The sequence below is a fragment of the Gavia stellata genome, chromosome 1, assembly GCF_030936135.1.
Source record: "Gavia stellata isolate bGavSte3 chromosome 1, bGavSte3.hap2, whole genome shotgun sequence".
NCBI classification, from domain to species: domain Eukaryota; kingdom Metazoa; phylum Chordata; class Aves; order Gaviiformes; family Gaviidae; genus Gavia; species Gavia stellata.
In genome coordinates, this window is record NC_082594.1 from 72,937,204 (window position 1) to 72,964,001 (window position 26,798).

The 26,798-nt window shown below is 36.8% G+C and overlaps 1 protein-coding gene across 1 annotated transcript in view; it reads left to right on the top strand.

Annotated features, from left to right (window-relative positions):
• Nucleotides 1-26,090, top strand: part of VWA3B (von Willebrand factor A domain containing 3B) — a 71,552-nt gene extending 45,462 nt beyond the window's left edge. Inside the window, exons 20-28 of the mRNA XM_059815546.1 lie at nt 1,318-1,436; nt 4,414-4,464; nt 6,679-6,898; nt 14,221-14,341; nt 15,173-15,297; nt 16,472-16,609; nt 17,149-17,246; nt 21,050-21,291; nt 25,852-26,090. Coding sequence (XP_059671529.1) covers nt 1,318-1,436; nt 4,414-4,464; nt 6,679-6,898; nt 14,221-14,341; nt 15,173-15,297; nt 16,472-16,609; nt 17,149-17,246; nt 21,050-21,291; nt 25,852-26,090 — 1,353 coding nt within the window. The remainder of the gene's footprint in view (nt 1-1,317; nt 1,437-4,413; nt 4,465-6,678; nt 6,899-14,220; nt 14,342-15,172; nt 15,298-16,471; nt 16,610-17,148; nt 17,247-21,049; nt 21,292-25,851) is intronic.
• Nucleotides 26,091-26,798: the final 708 nt, after the last annotated feature.

The window sequence follows — 26,798 nt, forward strand, 5'->3', positions numbered from 1 at the left end:
TCTAAGTGATCTTAAGATTAATTTAATATGAGGAGCTTTGATGTGGTCTGGCACTGATGTGACACTGATTTATTAACCAGAGAAAAGACACCCTCAGAAAGAGAGGGAAATATAAAGTCACACCACTGCTTCTGAAAAAAATGGTCATACAGCAGTAATTTGGAATCTAGCTAGGCTGTGATGATTCAAACACAAATAAACTTCACTGAAAAATGTTCTTAATTAAAGAAGTCTTCTTATTGTTTTATTTTCTGATTGCTTGCCTTATTCCCCCAACAGGGGTTTTAGTTTTATTTAAATTGAACCTCATCCATCTTTTTGTCATCTATATCCTGATCTCATACAGGCACTTGGAGAAGCTTCCCACTCAACTATATGCGTTGAAGACAAGTTTTGGGGAGAGTAGCATTCTCCATCATCTCCATTTCTTTCTTGGACTTTTTATGTTTATAATCATCATCAGGACATTGATATATAAAATAGCTTTTCTTATATGAACTGCTGAGTAATTTAAGAGGCTGAAGGGTAGTGGGACTTTGGATTGAGAGATGGGAAGGCATCCATCCTCCTCTCTGTCATCCTTTTCTACCCCTCTCTCTGCCTTTTGAAGATCTGCTTGTAAGTGTATGACTTTCTATTTTATGATGAAGTTGATTTTTGTAGATGCTGTATGGTGAGATTTGAAAGGTATTGACGTTCCTGATTCTGACCAACCTGGTTAGGTTCCTAAACCTTATTGTGGTTAATTAAGACTAGTTTCAGTTAGCAAATCCACCCTGTTCACACTTTGGTGATCAATGTGATGGTGAAAAATGTGTCTCTCCATCTTTAGTACTTTAATTCCTTAGAAAATACGGTCCTACAGAATAGAGTATTAAATACACTTAAATAAGTAACTATCACACCTGTATGCTAGAATTAGATGCTAATAAGTATAAGAGAGTGTTGTCTTAAAGCGGTACAATCTGCAATATGGTCATGATCTAGACATGCTTGTCTCCCTTCTGACCTACCCTTCAATTATTAGAGTGAGTTTTTTGAGAATACTGATTTGGTTAGAATTAACTAGTAGTTAGGAATCTTAATTTGCACTTCTGCATAAGGAGATTGTATCATTTCAGAAGATTTTATTAACAGGCTGGAAACGATGTCTCAATTCTGACATTTCTTTGGGGTGCTTAGATCTTTCTTTCTGCAGCCTTCCAGTGTTCCTTCTATCCATTCTGATCCTTGGACATGTACTCATGGGCATTCAGTTATTCTGGTGGAGGAAAAGTTGTATGATAAATGAAGTCTTTGTCTTTTATTGTATAATAGATGCTACCGTTGGCCCATGTTAGCAATGACAAGAAGCGGATTACACTAATTAATCTTCAGGCAGTGAATCTTGATGCCTATAAAGAGAAGCTGGAACAAGCAGTTAAATCCTATGAAAGGCAAGTCTACTCATTAGAAATTTACCATGTTTGCAGTCTAATTTCACATTTTTCTTATATAGTGGGTATTTGCTCACACACGCTTTGCTCAATACTGGTAATTCTGCATGTTGACACGCTTTAATCCACCATCAACTTGTAGAAGAAATGTTTATTTTCTTTAAAAAAAGATGCAGAATGAAAAAAACATATAATAGGCAAGGAGATAACAAATAACATGTTGCTCATATTATCATTGTTCAATGACAAAAAAAAAAGTAATTTTTTTACTTTCTGGGAATAAACCTGAAAGCAGGCTTCCCTGGGGAGGAATCTCCCCTAAACATACAGTGGTAGCCAGACTTTTAATTTACAATTAAGCTCCTAAATCCATAGACTGACATTTAAATTAGCGGCCTGCTTTTTGCTGCCAGCTGCCTAGCACTTAACTATGGATGCAAGAGTGTAACTGAGGCTGACAAGATACTGACAATTTTAATTATTTTTTTTTGAGAGAGATATGTATTGTGCTTATTAATTAAATGTTGGTAAAAGCACATCAGAAGTAAACAGGACAAGGACATTAGATCTCTAAGTTATTTCTTTCCTTGATCGAAATTTGTGCATTTTTTTGAAGTAATGCAATTATTTGACTAATAATGCCATTCAGTAACCTTACGAGAGCTTTGACTAGAATTATTGTAATAAATGAGGTATCTTTTCAGGCTGTATTCTAATAACATTTACAGATGTAATTATTTTATATGACCAAAAAACCATTGATGACAAGTGTTTAGTCTTTGTTTTTTGATGAATTCCACTGAGGCCCTTTAAGTTTTTTTTTTCCTCTGTAGCTCTATGATCATACCAGTTCTTTTTAAAGCGTGTAATAGCTCTCTTTTTCATTTCCATTTCCTATTTCTAAATGTATCCATCTTTTGTGGTAAAAATCAAGAATTATGATTTGCAAATGCTGTTTGCTATTTCTAATGTTAATGGAACTCAGTGAAGAAAAATCTGTTGGTTTTGTGTGCTCTGTCAGTGAGACAATACTGTTATTATCATGCTGATGAAGAACTCATAGAAATCTGGATTTGTCACTCATTTTGATAAGAAGTTCAAGTGGTGTATTTTTGACGGTGACTTCTGAAAAAAATCAAGTTTTTCATTGCTGTGCCATACCATCGAATATATTACATGTATTGACTTCAGTTTTGAGGGAAAGAAGTGTTTGCTGCTTAAACTCTGATGATCTTCTACTGACAGCATTTTCAGTCTCCCTAAAACTTTGGTGATTGGGACTACTGTTTACTTATGTTTACGCATAGAAGTCAATGAATCAGTGTATTTCCAATAGTAGGATTGAGTTCCCTACTTCTGTGAAAAAGGTGTATAGAAGAGAGATCTGCCTGAAGATCCTTATAATTGACAATGTAAAAAAGATTTCTCATTTCTTTTCCTATACATGTGAAACAGCAACCCAGTCAAATTTATTTTGCTGTAAATGCCACAGTACTTTTCCAGTAATTGAATTTGCAAAGGCTGCAGTTCAGCTTTGTGAATAGTGACTGGTCACAAATTTATTCTGACATCTATATATGAGGCAATATGGCAGGACACACAGGTTTCAGGAACAGAAGCAAGTATGACAATATCTTCTGCATACATAGATTGACCTTAGCATCAGATTAAGAGGGTAAAAAGTGGCGAGGGCAGAAATTTTGTGCTCTGACAAAGAGAATATCCGGTACTGAAGGAGAAAAATGCTGGAAGCCTCAAAATGTGTATGATCTTGTATAGCCAGAGGCTTTTACAAATGAGTTATTAGTTACGAGTGTGTGCATTTAGAAGTATGAAAAAGGCAGTGGAGCATGCTGAGACTGCAGATTGTGAATGAACTAAGTAATTTAAATTCTAAAAATGCTGGAGTTTGGTTTCTAGTAGATAAAATAATTCAGCAAGAAATTCATATTGAAAACCTGGTGTTAATGAACTTTTTTGTACATGCATCAGTAAATCTAGCAAGACTGTTAAAAATTTAATGGTTACAATCTGAATTTTTCCTAACAATGAATTTGTTCTTGTATTTCCAATGGAAGTTTGGGAATTTTTTGGTAATTACAGCAATTAGGAACATAGGTAGAGGTTTATTTCTATAGTATGAAATGAAGCCCAGGGAGGTGGTGGAGTCACCCTCCCTGGAGGTATTCAAGGAGCGTGTGGACGTGGCATTGTGGGACATGGCTTGATGGGCATGGTGTGTGGTGTGGTATTTTGGTTTGGTTTTGTGGTTTTTTTTTTTTTTTATGGCTGTGATTCTGTGAAGTAATTGAGTAATGGCTTAATTGTTTGAGATGTTAATAGAGAAAACTGTAAGCTAGATGACCCAATAAGAGTTTATAATTTATATCTAAAAAGCAAAAGCAGAAAGTTTAGTGGTGCTTTTAAAAGATCTCAGAACTGCATTGCTTTGGGATAATCACTTCTGTTTTCCTGTCAGTAGTTTTTCTTTATAGCCAGAATTTAATGAAGTAGAAACCTGAATGCACAACTGAGGGGTTATCTTAGCAGAAAAAAAAAAAAAATAGCATTGCTCTCCATGTGTCTTTAGGCTACGGTTTTCTGAAACTGTTTAACTGGAGGAAATGTGTTTAGCTTAACTGGCATTTAATCAGTTTTGTTATTTTATTTAGCTTGCTGGTGCTGAAAAGAACCATCCATAGAAAATCCTGGCAGAAATCAGCAGTGATTGCCATTAATCCTCCTATGATTCTGAAATAGTCATATTGCTACTTGATGAAAGATGATGTTTTCCTATCTTCTCTTGCAGTTGATAATTTCATAGCTGAATGATAAGGATACAATTTGATGATACAGTGCTCTCGGAGTACAAATCAGTGCAGAAATCTTAAGAAACTTTGTTTATTTGCTAGTTTTGAGATGATCAGATGCATAAGGAAGTGCATTCCCTTAAAAACTGCTTTGCTTTCTTTAATAGGCGCCTAAACCTAGTTATTTGGAGAGCACTATCTCAGGAGGAAAGAGACAAGTAAGCTATCACCATTTGGTTTTCTAACTTACCTCTGAAAGGCTGGTCATAAATATTTGATACGTTTTTATCACTATTTCTGTAACCAACTTTTTTATTTTCAAATATTTCATAACTATACCTTACTTTCAAAAATGTATATGTGATATGGAGTAATATTAAATTCTGGACCTCCTTCTTGCAGTGCTGATTATTTTTCTAGGAAAGGACTTGCATTCCATTCGAATGGTGCTGGTCTATTTTTAATGTGTCAAGTGGCAGGGCCTTGGGAGGGCAGCATGTCATTGCCTTTGGCATCAAGGTAAATCTCTCATCTGGTAAAGAGCACTTCAGTGGCTGGTTTGTAAAGGTATAATAAGCACCTGTACAGCATGTGCTGGAACTGTATATCACACTGGAAGTTTGTACTACTTTAACTAGCTTATTTCTGTATATCGATTTAGAAAACCAGTGACTGTATAAACAGGACTGACATCAGTGAAGTTAGCATCTGTTTACTTCAGCAAATAAAGTGGAGATCAATTAATGAAAACTGAATGGGTGTGAAATATTCCTAGGCAGAAAAATGGGAATGAAAACTAGAATGCTTTTAAGAAGACTTAAGCTAATGAGCAAAAAATACACAATTATGTCATCAATAAGGAGAACTAAATGCCCATTCTGGTGCAGGGAGGAATTGAAGGCTGTTAAACAAAAGAACAGCATGTCATTAAAAAAAAGGAAATAAACATCGGTTGATAGCCAATGAGTTGTAGAGTATAGAAATTTGACAGGGTGTTATCCAAAATATTTTATTGTTGGTACCGTATGGCCAATTATATATATAAGGGAAAAAAAAAGTCCTAGCAATTGTACATTCTGTTGCGAGGGGGGCATATTAAAATTGTTATAATGGTGCATAGAAATTGAAATATTTGATCTATTTCTCTTCTAAATTTACAATTTGAATGATCACATTCATGTATTACAAAAGGATAACAACATACTTTTAGAATTTGTAATCTGGAAGGAGAGAGTAATAAACAAAGTCTACTGACTTGGTCACAGGAGTGCTGAAGGAAGTGGTTGGGCAGCTTTCTGGTTCACTAGTGTGTATTAAAATGTTATCTCAGATACTAGGGAAATTAAAATTTACTAGAGAAGTGGTAATATTGTGCTTGTGTTCAAAATGGTTGAGAGATCCAACTCAGGAGATAAGTTAGCTTGATATTGATTATAAATTAATAATGGAGTCAGGTAATAGAGAACAAGATCTAAGTAAATAACTGTACCAGTCAAGTTAATTTCAATACAGAGTAGTTCCTAGAGGAGTAGAGAGATAAGCAGTGACAAAGACTAGGGCAATGTGGTAGGCATCACCATGGTTGTATATGTTAGTAAGACAGACACTTAAATACTCTCCTCACTTCTAGGTTTCACGTTTTTTTAAATGCTGGCAAAGCTGTAGGGAAAAGACACAAAAGAGCTACTTTTTGAGTACTAAAAAGAAGTATGTTACTTCCAATTGGAGATGTAAAGAATTCTACCTATTCTGGATTTTGGACAGTTCCGTTTCCTTGTTTTTATCAACAAGATGACTGTATCTAATTCACCTTTTGGTTTATAAGTACCTTCAGTGTGTAGCTTCAAACTGGCTCTTTAGTCTAGTGGACATTGACATAATATGAACCATGGATGGAAGCAAACTCCTGATCACTGATAGAGGACTAAACAGCAGGACTGACAGAGGAATAAACAGCAGGAAATTGTCTCTTTTTAATGTGATCAGTCAAGACTGATGTGGCAAATCCTAATTATTAAGATTTAATACGTGTCTGGTGCCATTTTAGATTGTCTAGATGCTTGCCACTTCACCCTAGCTGCTGCTCCAGAAGGGCCAGCAATTTCTATAATTTCTCAGTCATATCTGCAAGTTCTTTACTGATGCCTCACATATTCTAGGACATCTAAAATGGCACCAGATATCTATGCTCAGCCACTTGAATTGCTCTGCAGATGTCTTTCTATGAGATATGGTTAAGCCAGATGTGATTGTTTGACTAAACACAACAGTAGCTGGATGAAACACAAGAACTTCTTGCATACAGAAGGTAGATTGGATGAATCTGGTGTTTTATTGTGCCTTTACAGTTTGTGATTTTATTTGTAAAATACTGCTAAAATGAAAATTTTTCCTACTTGTGATTACTAATTTTTTAAAAATATTTTTTTAAGATTTAAAAAGGATGGGCCAGTTCAATATATGCAGCATAAAGAAGCGTTGCTGGAGGCTTTAGAGAATTTGGGATGGCCAATTTCCTATGAAGATGTAATATTGTTAGAAGATGAGATACTGGCAGCATTAACATATATACAGCAAGCCTCTGATCTTCAGAAAGCTGTCAAAAAGGAAACTGAGAAAAGCTCAGAATCACACATAAGCAACAATAAAAAGGTAATAGATTGGAAGGGATTTTTTTTCCCCCTCAGATATTCCTCTTCGGTATGTTCTTCTGCAATAATTTAGTTCTACTAAACACTAAGATTTAGCTGTCCATAAAATGTAGGCATACATGAACTGGTGGCTAATCTCACAGTGTTATGAACAGAGCCAGCGGCATCTGGAGCTCATCCTGAAGGGGACACCTACTTTTGGCGAGCCAGAGTGCTCTCTCCACTCCATTAATACATTAGCACAAAGTAGTTTGTGATTTTTGGTTGATATATATGTATGTCCCCCAGATGAACCTCTGATTTTACTTGGAATGCTCTTGAGGGATTTAATAAAATGCCTATGGAAATACCTGAAGCAACAAGTATAAAAATAAGGCTCGTAAGTTATTTTAGGCTGCTGTATTGGAAGAGAGAATATACGTTTTCATTTTAGCTTTTTCTGTGGTGATATATATGGTCAGAAAACATATCTTAGGTTACAATGATGTATTCTCCTATTATTGTTTTCACTCTTTTAGAACATTCTTGAGAATGAATTGATTCTACCTTAAGGGTTTTGTCTTCAAGATATGAGTATGAATTATCAGGGAAATGAAGAACAGACTTTTAAGTTTTTAAAAGTGATTTAATCTTCCCCAATGGAAAGATTTCTGTATACACTATTGATGCTTTAAAAGTCAAGTACTTACCTCTGAAAAAACCAGACCATTTATCTTACTTGGTTGCAAGTTTTTTCATCTAAAAGTTTCATCAAACAGTGCTTCACTGGGAGTACTGCTGTCTCTGCAGAACTGCTGTCTAGGTAGAGTGGTACTATGAAAATATTAAAATAAGTTCTTTAGGAAATTAATAAGAAAGAAAATATTTTCTCAGACCTCTAAGTTCTAATAGAGGACAAGTAAAAACAAATACAGAATTAATAATAAATCTCATATTAATATATTCCTTTTCTTTTTCATTGTTTTATATCACTGGGTGAGGGAAACTACTCTTTGGCTGAACTTGAAGGTGTGGTTGGCCTAGTTGCAGTGAATGCTGAGGAAAGTCCTATGCTTTGTATTACATAGGAAGCATAATCAAATGATCATAATAGTTCTTTTTTGCCCTGACATGTGCATGCATATGTATATAAATATGTGTATATATACACACACACACATACATACATCAGTTTGAAGAGGTAAGCTAAGTGAAACTCAAATGAGCACAGTACAAACCTATACCATGAGTTCTCAGCAACGAATGGGAATGTACAATTGGGATTTACAACTGTAAATTATGCCAAGTATCCATAGTCTCTGCTTACCAGAGTATACCAAAAATCTTTTGTTTTATTTGACATTCCTTGACTGAGATATACCTCTCTTTTCATCGAGATCAACAAAAGTTTTCATGACATAATTTATAAAAAAATATTTGTGTTAAATTGAATAGAATATATTATGATAGTGGAGGCCATGTATGAAAACAAGTGATTATAGAAAGGATCACATTCAGTTTTCTGTATTTTTTGAGAATTTTTTTCCATTAAGACTGTACATTTGAAAACATTTTAATGTCTTCAAAAAACAGATGATCTTCACAGAATTACAGAATCACAGAATCACTAAGGTTGGAAAAGACCTGTAAGATCATCAAGTCCAACCATCAACCCAACACCACCATGCCCACTAAACCATGTCCCACAATGCGATGTCCACACGTTCCTTGAATACCTCCAGTGAGGGTTACTCCACCACCTCCCTGGGCAGCCTGGTCCAGTGTTTCACCACTTTCTCAGTAAATAAATTTTTCCTAAAATCCAGTCTAAACCTCCCCTGGTACAACTTGAGGCCGTTTCCTCTTGTCCTGTCACTAGTCACTTGGGAGAAGAGACCAGCACCCACCTCTCTGCAACCCCCTTTCAGGTAATTGGAGAGAGCGATAAGGTCTCCCCTGACCCTCCTCTTCTGCAGACTGAACAACCCCAGTTCCCTCAGCCGTTCCTCATCAGACTTGTGCTCCAGACCCCTCACCAGCTTCGTCGCCCTTCTCTGGACACGCTCCAGCACCTCAATGTCCTTCTTGTAGTGAGGGGCCCAAAACTGAACACAATATTTGAGGTGTGGCCTCACCAGCACCGAGTACAGGGGCACGATCACTTCCCTACTCCTGCTGGCCACACTATTTCTGATACAGGCCAGGATACCATTGGCCTTCTTGGCCACCTGGGCACACTGCTGGCTCATATTCAGCCGGCTGTCAACCAGCACCCCCAGGTCCTTTTCTGCAGGGCAGCTTTCCAGCCGCTCATCCCCAAGCCTGTAGCATTGCATGGGGTTGTTGTGACCCAAGTACAGGACCCGGCACTTGGCCTTGTTGAACCTCATCCAATTGGCCTCGGCCCATCGATGCAGCCTGTCCAGATCCCTCTGCAGAGCCTTCCTGCCCTCCAGCAGATCAACACTCCCGCCCAACTTGGTGTTGTCTGCAGACTTGGTTCATGCAATCTTGATTAATTTTACATTAATCTGAAAATATTACATTGCTAATACAGCTATTTTGATTATTGATTTACCTCTGCCATGTGTCCCAATACAAAAGCAGTAGAAACATATTCATGTTTCATTTCCTGACTGTAATTTTACTGTTGCCTTGAAACAACCAATGTGTGCTCTCAGACACGATGTGATTAACATTGTGCAATCACTTATCCTGAGTCAACCTGCTTTAGGAGCCTGATCAGAGCACCATCTTCAGTAATTGCTGATCTGCAACTGAAAGGATAGAGGTAGAAATGCAGAGTTCTGTTTATGTGGTATAAAAAACAGTGAAAAAAAACAGAAAAAAATTGGGAGCCTTTTAAAAATGCTGTCGGAGTTTTTTCCAACTGTGATGTCTGTCTACAAAATGGGTATAAAAAAATAAGCTGCCAGCTGAAATATATTACAGCAAGGGAATAGCTGATATGGCACAGAATGAAAATTGTTGTTGCAAGATGGTAGAAAAATCACAATTATCCTGGAGGTCTACTCAACAAAGCAGACTTTTAAATTTCCTGCTAATTTTATTTCACTAAATTCAAAATAAAACACCTTAGTTTTTAGCTTTTAAGGGTTCCTAATTACCTATACAACTTCTTAAAAGAATTAGTAATCCTTTTTGGATGTCCTTGCTATGAGAGTTTTCTGTTTAAGCGTACAACTGAATTAATGGTCTGGTTATCCTCCCTCTGTGCTCTGATCTTCTCTGGGAGTTGAGTTTAGGCTGCTATGTTTGCACATAGGTGTGAAAGGTAGGATATGCCAGTGCCTTATTGGAGGAGGATGAAGTAGACATCCATCTGCACAGGGCCGTGAGATGACTGAGACCTTTAGTGATGCAATAAGTAAATGCTTTGGGAAATGAGCAAACACACTCGGTTATTATCAGGGAAAATATAAAACACTGAACGTTGATGATTACCTAATTGGAGGGCTAATTGTAGACTGTATTTTACTCAGTTTACTCAGTTCCTTTTGCTACACAGATTAAAGTATGGGTTGACAAAAATCTTCCTCTTCAGGCTGGTGCTCAGCTTTCATCTAGAGATAGTAAAAATGAGGAAGGTATCATTTACTTTGTTTTTTTCCAACAAGTAACTGCTTTGACTTAAAATATTCTATCTGTTTTCTGTTCTGAACTTGTCAGGCATAACAGTCAGCCATCATTTCTTATTATGTTTTTTTCTCACTGAATTATAAAGCTGTTTACAACATGATGTCACCTAGTAAAATGAATTGTTCAGGATCCCCTGCCCACTTCTCATTAGACAACCTCAGGTCTACTGTGGTTATGATGTTACTAATCTCCAAGCATGATAGCTTCCTGGACAGTTTGGTGCATTCCATTAATGGCTGTCACATTTTCATGTGAAGTATTTCTTTCCCCAGTGTTACAATCTGGCCTTTGAGAGTGATGGAGAACATTTCCTCTCATACTAAATATTTCTGTTTTGGCATATGAATGGACTTAAGATTCTGCAGAGAAATAAAGCTGCATTCATTTCTAAGGATTAGCTCTCATTAAGAATATAGTTTTAAAAGTACTGTGTTTCCCTTAGGATGAGCTGGAACGTGCAAGGCTTATGCTTGTTTCTGACCCTGCTGAATGGTCACCATGTGATTAAAAATAACTTAAAATGCTTAATAAGCATAATGTGTTCTGTAAAGCATGTTTATTTGGGTGGAAAGGGTCCTCCAATGGCTCAATGAGTCTGTTCTTTCTGAAAAATGTATTTCATATACAATTGATTTAATTATTCCTAATGAAATACTTATAGCTGAGGCTTGATTCTTTACAAAAATGGAAATTCTGGATCCCCCTTGGCAGTTTCTTCTATTTCCTGGTGTCCTAATTCTTACACTCCTCATTCTTCCTCACTGTTTAAGGTTCTTTAATCGCTGTCTGTTGATACGTTTTTTGCATTCATATGTTTCGTAAACAGCTTGGTATCCCCTGCCTTTGTTCTTGTGTCTCTTTAGGGAGACAAGGGAAAACAAGCATCCCGAATAGCGCAACAACAAAAAAGTTATAGCTACCTAGAAATGTTTGGTCAAATTTTCCATTGTCATCAGTGAAGAAACCTGCTGGACTGACAGTGTGTAGCTACAAAAAGTTAGGGTCTTTCATAAAAATGGACTGTGGTCTACACAGAATGGGCTTACTGCCACTGACAGCCTGGGAAGAGCACTGGTTGCTTGGCTCTGAAGGTGTCAGGATTAGGAAAAGCCAAAGTTAGAGCCAAGATGCATGGAGATCTGTGGATAGTCTTCCGAACTATTCTCACTTACAGTAGGCAAGTGCAAAAACTAGTCTCTTTGAAAGGAAATTTTAAAATGCAGCAAGTATTGGCATAATTTACTGTAATAAAAATACTGGAGAATGATATCCCAGAAATGGGCACTCTGACAGTGTCAATCGCGCTGAACACCTAAAAGCTGTGGTGGAGGTAGGGGAGTTGGATTTGAATTTAGACTGTATTTCTGAGCCACCTGAATTCTGCAGGACTCCGCCTCCTCATTGTGGATGCCTGTGCAGTCTTTAGTATTTGGATTGATGAAAAGTGCTGGAAGTTGCCCAAGTTATTAGTCAAGCATTACAAATTAGTTGATAATAAATATTCAGCAGCAGCTGTCCCTTTGGAGCCTCAGGAATTAAGTAAATGGTTTACGCAAATACCTTTTTGTGTCTGTGGAGCTGTAAGTCTTTGCACTTAATCAGCCTTTGCTAGGTTGTACTTCAAGCAGTCAGTTAAGCACTGGAAGACCCTCTGGTTTAGACTGAGTCTGAAAAACAGAAGTGCTGATATAATTTGTATTCTATCAGGGTAAATAATAATCTAGAAAAACCCCGCATATCTGCCATTTAAAATTTCTCTTTGCTTTTGTGTGTGTGTGTTTTGCTTATTTTTAGGACTTTCTTTTAGGGTTGTTTGTGATTTTTGAGTGGGAGATTGGAAAAAAGAGTTTGTGATAGCTATAGTGAAACTGAGAACAAGCAATTTAGTCAAAGTTACTCCCATCTTTTCTGTCATTATTGACTGTTAGGGAAAATGGAGTATCAAAATCAAATGTATCTTTTTAGGAAGAAGAATGTCATCAGACAAGGAAACAGGTCATACACACCCTAGCAAGCAGGGCTTTTTAGGAGTCTGTGAGTTATGGTTGTTTTTCAGAACAGGGTGTAGATGTGTGGAGAAGTTTGAGATTTCAAGCTGTATGTTTCTGTGATTCTGTATAAGAGATGGATGCTTACAAATTGTTTACGAGGTAGGCTAATAAATATGTGTTTTAAAAATTAATGGAGAAACAATGATTTATTTAACTTTGCATGCTTATAATTTATATTTAGAAGCATGACTGTGAGCAGTATGGAGAAAATAATAGACTTTTTCAAGAATTAATTTGCTATTGCAGTAAATACAAATTACATTGCTATTCTAGAGGATTATTAAAATATACTTTTACAAATACTGGGATTGCAGATTTTTAATATTAGAAAGAAAATGTTTTTATATAATAAATTGTCTTAATTTTCTCAGAAAAGCAAAATATGCTCTTTCATGGACTGACATATACATAATACCCTGATCCTCTCAAAACTTCCTGTAAGAGACATGCCCTGAATGGGAAGAAATTCTTTCTTCTAGAAAAAAAGGGATTCAGGAACATGATTTGCTTTAAAGGCAAATAACACTGAGACTCCATAAAATGTTAATGTGAGCTATAAAAGGCTTTAAGGTGAAAGAATATGGTGACTGTAAAGTCAAGTATACAGAAGCTCGGAAAGCCCAACAGTATATTTTTACATAGAGCCACTTGTGATTTGTGAGTCTTTGACTATTTTTCACATACTGTGTTTCCCACAGTCCCCTGCCTCAGTTGTTGTGTGAGACCCATCGTGCTTTTTGCATTCTTCATTCAGTTACTACTAATTGCAGTCACTGACTTCAACTAGGAGTTGAGTCAGTCCACAGCCAGCCAGCCCCATTGGTATTTCTATTCTCACCATCTGGTGTGTGGTCCCCCAGACTTATTTGTGAGCAATTCAACAGTAAGCTCCGGTGTTCTTTATGGCTGTGATACGTTACAGGAGCTGTAGTCTGGGGAGTTGTCCCCCAAAGAGGAGAATTAGTGTACGAAGGACTCAAACTAGCAGGGCAGAATGATGGACAGTGGCAGCTCTGGAAAATGCGGTATAATATTTTGCTAAGCTGTAATGGTTTAATTTTTAATTTATAGTTTGTAAATAAACATTTATTCCAGAAGTTCAAGATTTTTTCAAAAATGTTTTGATTCTGTATTTGATTTTTTGAATCAGTCATTCCATATAGTGAGGTACTTTTAATGAAAATAAGATTATTGTGAAGACTCACCTATCTGGACAAAATGAATGTGTAGAACACCTTCACTTATTCAGCAAAATCAGTTGATGTTTCCTTACCTCATTCTTGAATATGAATTGTACAACTTCATAAATTTTTTTCTAGGAAAACAGCAGCCAAAGCCATAATTCATCAAGGTAAATCTCTGCCTGAAAACTTGAAAACATAGGTAGTGTTATGACCATGTAAAACAGGATTTTGTAGTGAAAACTCTTAGATGATCTTATCCATGAGTACTTCCTGTAACATAGCTTCCTCTGTTTATAACTATTCTGAATGTTTAAGATAAATCCAGTTTACTGTGAATTATCTGCAGAGGTCATAACATTACATTGCCTAAATTTTTAACTAATTCCAAAGGACAGATTGAGGCTGACTGGCTTAGCTGTTGTGGAAAAAATAATTGTATCAAATTACAGAGACTTGAAGAAGAAACTGTGAAGTCGAAGTCTAAAAAAAGACAAGAAGGCCAAGTATTTGTGACTCACAAAAGCCAAAAGGTGATTGCAAGATCAGAAGTCACAGGATTTTATTATCCAGGTATATATTTTTGTCCACATTTTACATATTTTTTAGAGTTTCTTAATACTGATAAAACATTCATTTTGGTCATAATTAGCTACTTCTGCCTTAACCAGATTAATATTACATGTGCATATTCATGAAAAATTAATACATATCTTGTGTGTGCACATATATACATTTGTAAAAAGACATACGTTTTGTAAAGTTAGAAAGCAATGATACATTTATCTAAGAAGAGTATGGAAGGAAATCTTTTTAAGTAACTGAGTATCCGAGAGTATCAACCTGTCAGTCTTTGATGTCTCCCTTGAATGTTTCTGTTGAGCATTTGGCAAAAGCTGAACTTTTGCGAGTGTTCAAAGAATTCACTAAATGCTTCTGCCTTTTTGTTGAGTTTTGAGCCAGAATGATTAGTAGGTAAAATTGTGTTCTGTTGTTTCATAAAAAAAATGTGTGGGGGGGTCTATGTGTGTATGTGTGTTTATTTTTGTGTTACTTTTACTTGTTTGGGTTTTTTTAATTGCATATTTTTAATTGTGGTAATAGTTTCATTATGTCAACAATCATCCACCTGATCAGCTTACAAATTTCAGACCTAGGCTTGAAAATTATTCTTTGGGGTTTTTTAACGGGATTATTAAGAATGGTTACTAAGACTGTTTTTTTTCAGGTACAAATTTGTCTGTTGCCCTAGCATAGTTTACCCTAGCTAAATGAAAATGAAGAATGTATAGTATAGATGCATTTGCCTCAGTGATGTGTGACAGCCTATAGGATTTTTAAAGAAAATTTCCACAAAGGGTAAAAGAAAAATAATTTGAATATTTTATTATGTTGGGTTTTTAGGAACTGTGCAAAGGAGTATCAGTTCTACCTGTGCACTTGTTGACTTCAACAATGGGGAGACCTGGATTGTACCTGTGAAGTTCACTATACCTGTGGGAGGTGCTATGCCATGCCCATACCTGAAGGTGAAAAATGGTGGTTTTTTGTGGCAGCAAATACGCATTTTTAACTTTGTTCATTTGGTCACATGTAGAATAAAGCATAGATGATTTTTAAAATCTTTTAAATGCATCTGTTTATTTTAAAGAGGAGTTTTTAGGGATGGTAATATCATGCTATTTTCAACATGCTTTTTTTCATTTGTTTGGAGCTTGTTTTCATTGTACTCCTGTTCCTGTGTTTATTAGAATTCTTTATTATTTTCTTTATAAAACATGAATATTTGGACACCTATAGAAGAAAGGTGAGCTATTTACCAGCAGAATGATTGTCTCCTAGCACATAGATTATGAATCAAGGAGAACCTTTTATACACAATGTGACGTACAGCAGGTTATAACCATTTGTTTTTCACAGCATATTTTAAATCCAGCAGATAACCTTATACTAAGGCAAATAACAGTAATAAAAAAAAAAGTCTTATTCCATTTCTGGTTTTATTTGAAATTTATCAGCTGATTATGTGCAATCACAGTTGTTTTTTCAGGTGATTCTTATTTTACATGAGAGTGATGATGCATACAGAAAGGATACAGAATGAATACAGATGTTTTGAATAGAAAAAGCATTTTTATAAGTGTTTTTTTACACTTAAAACTAGAGACATGCCATTTTTGCTTTGACATGAAGGCAAAACCTGATCAGGTAGTTCCTGATGTTCTGTAAGGTGTCCATCTAATTCTAGAGAAGATCTGCAGAATTTGGTAGAAAATTTTTACTTCGGTGTTAATTTTAAAAATTATTTTGTGTAAGTAAGTCAGTTACATATGGAATTCTCTAAATTTCCCAAGGTTGGTTTAAAAGCTTACTAAAAACATACATTTGCAGGAAGTTCAAGGGGCTGAAGAGTTGTAAGAGTTTCCTCATTCTGTTCGACTTGCTAGTTGAGCCCTGGTACTTTTAGTAGGGCTGCGTCCTTTATTTTTGCTTTGTGTTCTCTCCCTGATTCAGTGGAAATTGTGAGTTACCAGTACATGCAAGGACCAAGTTCTTCTTCTTTTCTTTTAAAGATTCATATTGAAGCATGGGAACATGTTAGAATGATGATTCATGTAAAAATATCTTAATATTTACCTTTTATGTCTTGTAAAACTTACAAGTTACACTGTTCTTGCAAACTGATGCTTTCCTGGTGTGCAGGTTGGAGACTACGTGTTTGCCAGAACTGGGACAGAGACAGGAAACGAATATTATGCACCTGCCATTGTCATAGCAACACCAAAAAGGGTGGAAACAGGTGACAAACTCTACACAGTTCTGATGTTCAACAACAGGAAGGTAAGTAAACCTAGAAGATGATACCAGTTTGGCAATGGTATTACCATTGTTCTGTTTCTGATGAGGCAGATATAATTTTCCAGGCTAATGAGCTCACTGTCCCAATCCCTGTCTCCAGCTAAGCGAAGTAAATCAGATTTCAGGGCTCATGTAATGAAGAGCTCATGTAATAGACATGAACCAAGAAATTCTGTAGGATAATTTATTCTTAAATCATGCTCTGTTCTTTCCTCTTTAATCCATTTGGTGGCTTTCACAACCTCCATGCTGCTACAATAAGAATCATAGGGGGTTTTATCACAGTCAGGATAGTCTTCAGTTCATTTCACTGTTTGCTTGTTTGTTTGTAAGCCATTATGATAATTTTACTGCATTTTTTGTAGTGCATATTAAGAAAATGTACTTTGTACTCGAAACTTTTATCTTCATTATTTAGAGGCTGATTACAGTTACATTGAAACAGTTGGCTTTTTATACATATGTATCTTGTTTCTGAGATTTAGATTTAAATAAGATGAACGTTGATTGTATTATTGCAGGAACACTGTGTAAGAAGCGGGCTTATTAAAATCAGCCAAACGAAGTATGACTTTTCCTGTCGGTACATAAGAATGGTGCAGATGGTGGATTATATGACGTGAGTATGCTTGAACCTAAAAATATAAAAGTTATTTTACGTGAATCCTAAATGTTGCACTTTGGGTTCAGCTATGCTGTCAGATTTCCATATGTAGTATGCTAACTACAGTTGCTGTGAACTGGCTTGCTCTAGGCATGCAACCAAGTGATTTGATCCACGAGTGTGTCAATCAGAAGAGCATTAACTGTCTGTCCTACCATTTTATTATCTGGCAATTTATTGCCCTATTTCCATTTTGGAAACATTGGTGGGATGTGATGGTTTGAAGCTTAATCCCAGGAAGCTGTTAGAGGATTGCTGAAAGATGAGATGGAGTTTCTATTTCTTGAAGACCTTATTTTTCTTTTAAGATATTTATTGTGATATAAAGCTATGCATTAAATCACAAGTTTTTTCTAAGGCACTGAATCTACTACTGGGCTTAAATCTGGGGAATGATGGGGAGAGAGTGTGTAGGATGAATATGAGCCCCTATTTATGTTGCATAATCTCCGTCATGGGAGGTTTCTTCCCAAGAAGTTCCATGAACAGGACAAATCCCACCTTTAAAGGCAATTTTAGAAGTTCTTAATTTTTATTGAAATATTCTGATATGGTGATCAGCGTTAAAGATTACATCTAAAATTTATGGGGGAGGGTACCAGTCGTGGGCTGATCTATGCATTCCCTGAGAATGATGGAAGGAAAAAGCGACGCTGATTCAAACCCTGTTTCCCACACATTTTCTAGTAGTGATTCCAGTGCAGTTTGAAACTTGCTCTTCTGCCAGCTTGCAGCCACAGCACATAAACAAATGAAAACCCCCACTTTACTGAGCAGAATTCCAAATCTGGAAATACATCAATGCCTTTTTCCAGGCCAGATCACCTCCATGACGGTAGTCTCTTTTCACCGAAAAGTAAATCTGAAGACCGTGGTTTCCTACTTAATGCATACAACCAGTTGAAAAGAGGCAGGTATATGATTGAGCTGAGTTCCAGCAAAATCAGTGGAAGTCTTTCCCTTCCACTGAGTTGGATTATATTCTAAATGAGGTGCCTTATTAAGAAAAGACAGGACTAAATGCATAAGCAGTAAGAGTGGCTTCCATTCTACATGCTTTGTTTCATGACTGAGTGCTTTAATATAAAATTTAATATTCATTCTCCAAACAGACTTTATTGGCAAGCTGACTTGCTGTTTTTATGTACAAATGATGAGAAAATTGAGTTATTCACTGCAAGCAGAGGAATTCTTTGGAGAACTCACTGAAATGAATGTGCTAAATTTTTGTAAATGATAAATAAATGTACTCACCAGATCTAAATTTTAGATGAAGTGATATCAAATCTGGCAGATCTCTGGGTAAAATAGTATGTGAAACTGTGTATTAAAGCCACATTAATTGTGAATTTCTATATAGTGTTTCCAGCTAGTAAACACTGATTTGGTTGTAAACACACTGGCCAGTTTGTATAGCAGATGATTGAAATTAAATTAATGAAATCTAAATAAAATATTCCAAACAATATTGTTGCCACAGCACAAAATAATTGACTCTCAGTTAAGGCGTTCATTTTATCCCCTTTAAACCAAACTAAAACAGTTTTTAGCATGGCCTGGAATAGAGCATAAATTTTGCAAGCATCATGATTGAGCACACTGATGTCTTACAGTTGTTTTAAGGTCTGAAGTTTTCACTACATCATTTCTGTTTTTTCTTGCACCAGTTGTAGATTTGAGAAACAAACCACCATATTTGAAATGATAATGTTTTTACTGCAAAACGTCTCTATTTTTGAGGATAGCACTATTCAGATTGTCCTCAAATTACACCCGTTAAAGGAACACGAGAAGTATCTGCAAACAATATTATTTCAAATGCTATGACTTACATGTGATTGCTAGTGTTTTAAAGACACCGAGGCCCAGATACACAAAGGGACATTGTGGGACTCAGAGCAGTAACACTTGAGCATTTGGCAGCTCTGAGAGTGGAATTTAGGTACTTTGGCTCCATGGATGTATATTGGATGTCAAGATTTATAGTGCAGAGTGCAGTGAAATGTGTAAAGCAGCTAATAGGAAATGACGAAGAGAGCTGAGCATCTGAAACTGAGACTCTGTTAATTTAGATACCCACTGACAGCCCTGAATTAGACATATTTGAGCCTTTGAGATTCACAAGGGCCTCTGTTGGCATTGGGTAAACTACATAAATTGTGTATTTTAGCATATAGTCAACACAGACCTAACCTCCAGGAACCCAGATGAAGTGCATTGGTGTGCCAGTAAAAACCTCAGTGATCACTACTGATCCACAATATTCCACAATTTGCTGCTGAATTTTTAGTCTCTTTTCCAAGAATGAACAATAGAAGCCTGGTACTATAGAGCTTTTATAATTAATAGTCTTTTAAGTTTCCTGCTTCTTGGATCTATAACTCTCTACAGTAAATTGCTGTGTAGGATTTGAGTAGACAGTCCCTGGCAATGCATTTACTAATTCAGAATGTTCATCTTTTGCTTGTAATGTTCTCAGCTAGGTTTTGAGTTCTCTGTAAAGCCACATACTTGTAAAGTGAAATCTCATTCCTTTCTTGCTGCTTAACATGTCCCTTTAGTATCATATAGACATACATAATGTTCTCTTCTGGGCATTGACTCCATTAACTCAGTGGCTGCATCATAAAAAGCTGGTACTGGCCATGATTTTACTTTATATTTCTTTCTTGGTGTAACTGCGATGCCGTGTTGAATTATTGTTTTCCTTTTATGAGGAGGTGTACATTCAAAGCCATTAAACAACTGTGTTTCATTAGTTACACATTAATCAGTTACTAATATTATCAATGGTATGGCAGTGCTCCAGCCCAGATTGAGTTGGAGTTTCCATTAGAGCACCTACCTTTTAGAGAGTGTGAAAGTGTGCTTCCCACTGAAACTTACTATTTATTATATTCTAAAATAGATACCCAGCTCCTGTGTCATACTTATCAGAGGGGAACAGTGCAGCATATTGCTCACGGGTGCGCACAGATCTAATGAGAACATGCTAACATTGTTGATAGAAACAAACAAAGTAGAAGCATAATTTAATCAGAAAGGAAACAAAAAGTTTGAATGCAATAAGGTATTAGAAGCTCAAAAAGAGACAATCCTTGTGTGCTAAGTCCTGCAGAAGTAAGGGGAAAAAAGTAAAAGGGATAGCCGAGGATCCCCTGTTGACAAGGAGTCCACAGTGCACATAGGTGTGTTACAATAGCTTGGCTAACTCTTCAGCTCTGGGTTCTTTGGGATTGTCTTTTGATGGTTATGTGGTGTGTACTAGAGGTCATGCTTAATTCACTAATCTCTAGCATCTGTTTGGGGTGTTTTCCTTCCATCACAATGGAAAGAAATAATTATGACAGAACAAGCACTCTGCAAATATGACTAACAAATTCCATATGCAAAGTAAAACACTATGTGCTCTGAGCCCATACCATAAGAGACAATTATTGCCCAAATCCTTTTTGGAGTCATAAGAGGTAGACACAATTAGGGGCCAGAGCCCTGTTTTAGGCTATTCTTTACTTACTTTATAAATAAAAGGGAAACTGAACTCTAAGACATTTATAGCCCTGTCAAATGCTCAAGAGCATGATAAGTCGTTCTCTTGTCAGTACTGTGAGATGTGGGAAAAGGTGAAATTATGTCATGTAAAAAAGCATTTAAACTAGTATATGATATGTGTGCTTTTAGTTTAGTGACTTTCCTTGTCCGATGATCTTACAGGTCTTTTCCAACCTTAGTGATTCTGTGATTCTGTGATTTTCTAGCCTGGACAGACAGACCACAAAGCCCTATCCTCACTCACCTGTGGAAGATGAAGGAGGAGAAGCAGCAAATAAAAGTATTGTGAAAGAAGATAGGAGGAAAAGGAAAAAGAAGAGGAGAGCAGAAGACAAAAGACATCCCAGGGAGAGGATGTTGGACTCTGATGATCTTTTATTTGTCTCAAGAAAGAAAATAAAACAGAGAGGAAGAAATTCACTGCCTAGCAATGAAGAAGAATTTCAAGGTAAAGAAGTAGCTCTGGAAAATTGTAAGTATTAGGGATTAAACAGATCTGATGGGCCTTCAGTTAATCCACACACAAGGAAGCAGATTTCTGCACTTCTGGGTGTTAGACCAGCCTGCTTTCCTATGTCCTATGTGATGAGGTTCTTTCACCTCCTTTGGAAACCGTTCTTCACACTGATCATTCTCAGCATGTGTTTCCACAGCAAAGGGAAGAAGCATGTTCCAGCATATGCTACCCTAATTTCCCTAACGTTTGTAGTAGCAGTGAAGATGCAATAACACCAACCTTAGAACAGGCTAGTAAGCAGAGTATACATTCCAGTCCCTCTACTGTTTGTTACTTGTTAGATTAAAGGTCTATATTGCAGGCATTAAATTATTGCATATGGAGCTCAGTGCTTCAGAGGTTAAATTGCTTTTAGTGTCTGAGCTGGCTCAGTTAAAGCTGACATCAGTATCTATACTCCGTGTCACTCTGCAGTAGACACCTGGGTTAGTGTAGGTATGCCATTACGTGCCAGAGCCAGCTCTTCATTTTAAAGATCTTCCTGTCAGTGGAAAGATAAGAGGATTTTAATCCATACCTGCTAGTTGTACATCCTTGTACTATTTTGAACATGTTCTCAACATGCTCATTAATTATTTACTTCCAGAAGTAGTGGATTATAGATTCACTCAATCATTATGTTGTCAATCAACTTGATTTGGCTCCTTTGAACTTTCCTTCTATGTTCGCACTCATCTTTTAAAGTTGTCTGCAAATTCCATTTACATTGCTTATAATGGGTTTTATGGTGCCACTGCATTTTAGGAGTGGCCTGGTCAGAATTATATGAGAGCAGAGGTGCTGGGCTTGTCCTGTAGCTGCGTGGCTTCCAGAGGTAGGGCTACTTCACTGGAAATGCTCAGTTATCCCAGACTCCTCCCTCTTGGATATCTTAAAATGCAGATGCTGTGTAAATGTCAAATAATGCTAATGTGATCAGCAAGTCCTGTTACTGATTCCATGCAGGTTGAAGGAAAGATTAAATGAGAGCAGTGGCTATCTATGCACTTGACTCCTGCTTAGCCTTACCAAATAATCTCATAGTACTCTATCAAGACTTTAACAAGACTTCAAGGTGGTATGCAGGTCAAACATGCTAAAGAGGGCACCCTGTCCTCTTCTTATGATACCATGGACATTGGATATGGCTTTTTTTTTGCTTAAATGTCTTTTCATTTACATATCTTTCTGTGTTTTATCAGAAAGGGGAAAGTCAGAGAGAGCTGAAACACCCTGTTTTCATCTTCAGACCCCTACATAACCCTGAAATCTCGATTGTTGCCCTTCATATGCTGCACACTCAAATGTTCATGAGTGATCCCTTACCTGATTTTCCTAGTAGTTGTTTTCAGTACTTCATTATTTCTTGACTGTTTATAACAAAGGCAGATTTTTTTAAAATAGAGTCAGCATCTCAGAAAAATGTTTTGAATACCTGTAAATACCATTAATAGTTAAAGCTAATAACTTTCGTAGCTAAGTATCTTTTACAGTAACTAGGTTATACTTACTTTTTCAAGATTTCTGAAAGCAGTCTGTTAAAGTGGGAACTGGTTTATCTGAAAGATGCACAATCCTCCCACATATTCTTTTCCTTGTAATATCTAATACCTGAACAATTTGGACAGCTTTTAACTTGCAGAAAAGCTCAATAGTCCTGATCTATTTGCCTGAAGTAAAGGCTTTTTCTTCATATTTATACACAATAGTTTTCCATGAATGTTAGTATGTGTGTAATGTGTTAAAAGCATTCAATGCCATCAGCAATTCCTACATTTCCTTTCCAAAGGTTTGTCTTGTCACTTATGAACTCTCCAGTATAAATTTTTTAAATAATCTGATTGGGCTGTGTTTTGTAACTAGTCCATGTGTTAATCAACAGTTCTTCCTACGGTTCTGCTGACTTCATGTGTGCATTTGTTAGGAAGAAAGCTTTCCTGAACTTGAATGAGCATTGCCCAATATAGAGATGGATTTTTGTGCTCTCCAGGATAATGTGGATTCAGCTACATGGCTCTTATATAGGTGGTTGATCAAGCCTTTTATTTCCATGAAGCCTTATATTTCCACAGAACTGTGGGTCCTGTATGAATTAATGGAGTATTTTGGAATGTTTTTGGTTTGGTTTTTGCTCAGCTAAAGTATTCCTGATAGGAGGAATCAACAACCCATTCCTGTTATTCCCATTCAGCGAAACAACGTTAACAGAAGTGAATAAAGATTAAGTAATTGTGTTAGTTATTTAGTGTATATTAGCTTCATTATTGTGTTGATGTGTAATTTTGTCTTATTTATTCCAGAACTATTACATTTAACAAATTACTAGCTTAATGTGTATCCCTACTGCTCCTATTAGTTCTGTATGTTTATGAGAGCGAATGAACTCCTGGCAAATTCCCGCTGTTAGTCAGCCGATGAATCTTTGTCTAGGTAACTCGGATAAAACTATTTGATTGAACAAGATCACAAATACTTAACTCATTGGTTATTACAATCATTGTTTTTATAGATACTTTAAAAAGCATGTATTTGTTTCTATAGAAAAATTCTTCTCCCTGGCTTTCTAGTCTTCTCTCTGTTCTGTAATGCCTAAAATCAGTGTTCATTTCACATGATTTCCTTGCTGTTTTTCCAAAATGGTGATCTAGTAAAAAACTAAATCAGAAAACAATTCAGAGTGAAGTATAGGTATGATACATAGTAATAGACTGCATTGCCTTATGCATTAGCAAATCATAGCTCACAGAGCCCAAATCTCCTTTTTAATTTATAATGAGATATGACTTGAAGCAATTACACTGATAATTACTGTAACTGCCAATATGGGGTATGTGGGAGACCTTTGAAAATTGTAATTTTCTGTCCTCTTCTGTGGCAAATCTAGTTCCTCTGAATTGGGTTCAAGAGTGTAACAGCTGTGGCACCTGGCAGTCTAGTGGATTGGCTGGGTTTCCCACAGTAGGATTTCACATTTTTAGCATCCACTTGTTCTCCAATCTCATTTTCCAGATAGTTCATTCAGTGTTTGGAGAAGGCTATCATAATAAAGCAGTGTTCCCATCTGTTGGTCATGGCTTGTTTAATAAGCAGTTGATGTCAATTCAGCTATGCTTGCATCTGTTACTTATTGCAGCTGTGTGTTGTTAAGGGCTCCCCAACAGCCTTCAGATTTAGCTTTTGTTTTTCTGTTGATAGCATGTTACAACTTGGCCAAAACGACTCTCTCTTCTGTCAGGATTGTCTGCTCATTGAAAGAGGAAAGTGTGTTAAACTTTCCATCTCTTTCCCCTTAAAGAGTGAAACATGGAGATGTGCAAGGGAAGAAAGTGCAGTTCCATTGGTGTAGGAGGCATGTGTTGGGGTGTCTGAGGGGTAGAGGAAGGGTAATTCTGTCCAGATTTTGGGAGCAAGACCAGAATGGTTTCTTTCAACATCTTGGGAAAGTACATAGAGAGCACATGCACTGGGTAAAGAAAAGAAACAGTCTGTGAAGTGTGTGGTGGGGAACACATTTAACAGTGCATCTTTCGTTTTATTCAAGGCAGCAGTATGGCTGAAATACCTTTCAGTATTTTAGTCCGGCAATGTTTTTGTACTGCAGACAGATACCGTCAGCTTACAGGATACAGTCAAGAAATTTCCTGAACCTCACACAGGTCAACTCCAGACCCCGTCTCTTAGGTTGCCCAAGAAGAATCAGAATGTTCCTTTTGTATGTCTAAGTGCTGATGTTGTGTATGTATAAGACAATTTCTAAAGGCATGCTTTTGATTTTTAAACCCTCAGCTTCAGGATTTTCAGTGGTAGCTATGGATGATCTGCATTCCTAAAACTAATCATACCATGTCTCGCAATCTCTATGTACTCAATCTGTGCTGTTGCTTCACCACCCTATGTATCATAACTTTATTCTTCAGATGCCTCCCACAGTTTTGTTTTCTGCTACACGAGTGTTTATTATACGATCATTTAAAACCCCCAAATACCCCCTAAAGAAATATATGAAGCAAAATAGAGCATGCAATTTTATTTACTTTGTTTCTTCCTATTTTGTTCTCTTTCATTTTTGCTCCAGCTTCCAGTCTTTTGCCATTCATTCATTCTGATTATTATAATTTTGTGCCGGGAGGGTGCCTAGTAGTTGGTGGTCTCATTTGATATGATTGTAAAAAGTGACTTTCCAGTGATGCAGTATTGGTAATAGCAAACCAGAGAAGATACGCATGGTCGTACTGGATCAGGCAACAGTTGGCACATGAATAACAACAGCTATAAGCTTAGAAAATGAGAATACTTAAAAAGCAGACTGGTTTGAACTTGTGAGGATGAAAACAAAAAGGAAAGCAGTGCAAAGCCTCTCTACACAAGACTACTGCTCTGTTAGCACAGTCATAGAGTGATTTCTTCCATGATAAATTTCAGGGTGTGTGTTGGGGGGATGTGGAACTGTTATATCCAAGCTCATAGTGGGACAATATTTTCTCTCACTAAAGAGTACCTCTTCTCTCCTAGCATCTTCATTCTCCATTTCATCATCCTGGAGTTCATCAAGGCGTCAAACTCTGCAGTCACCGAGGTCTTCAACTCCCAGCTCACCAAAGCATCACTGTTGCTTGCACAGTCCTGCCATAGAAAAGTCTCCAGAGCCTGGTAAAAGCAACATCACCACAATTATTAAAGTCAACGTGGAGCAGCGAGGATTGGCAAGACAGCCTCAGCACCACTGTGCAGAGCGAAGGAAGCCATGTTAAGGGCGCATCATGAAAGAGCTTGTGAGGAATGAATGAAGCTGCAGATAAGGAAGATTTTTAGCACCTGTAGCTGTGAAATTTTATTCCTTGAATCAAAAATAAACTGACTAGTTAATGGTAATTTATTTATGACTTTGCAGACTTACTTTGTAGATATGAAAGAGAAACAGTGTCAGTGGTTCAGCGGTGCTGCTGAAAAGTATCAATGTGAGAAGAGAGAATGGAAAATTGTATTTGTCTGAGTCTTCTTTGTTTGCAGTACACCTATTTGATTTATTAACTGTGGGTCTTTCTTACGAAATGCCTTTTTCTGAAACTCCTTTTTCACAGACTTAGTATGTAAGGCATCTGGGAAGACCTGCTGCAGGGAGCTTACCCAGTTTTCCACTGGTGCTGACTTTCACATGTATCTGTCCTAAAGCTTTTCCACTGATGGGGACTGTCCCATGAGAACACAGATGAGGTGCTTTGCCCTCAAAGACTAACCTCTTGGTAACACAGACTTAGACCAAGGGCTGAATTCTTCTCTATGACTTCTGATTTAAAGCCAGTGCTACTCTGAAGGCAGAGGAATTGCTTCAGTGATATGTCATTATAAATGAAAGCAGGAATTGCACCTAGACACAGTTAGGAGCATCTCTACTCTTAGCTCCCAAATAATGGAGAAGTGACTGAAACCAGTAAAAAAAACAACAAAAAAGTAAAGAT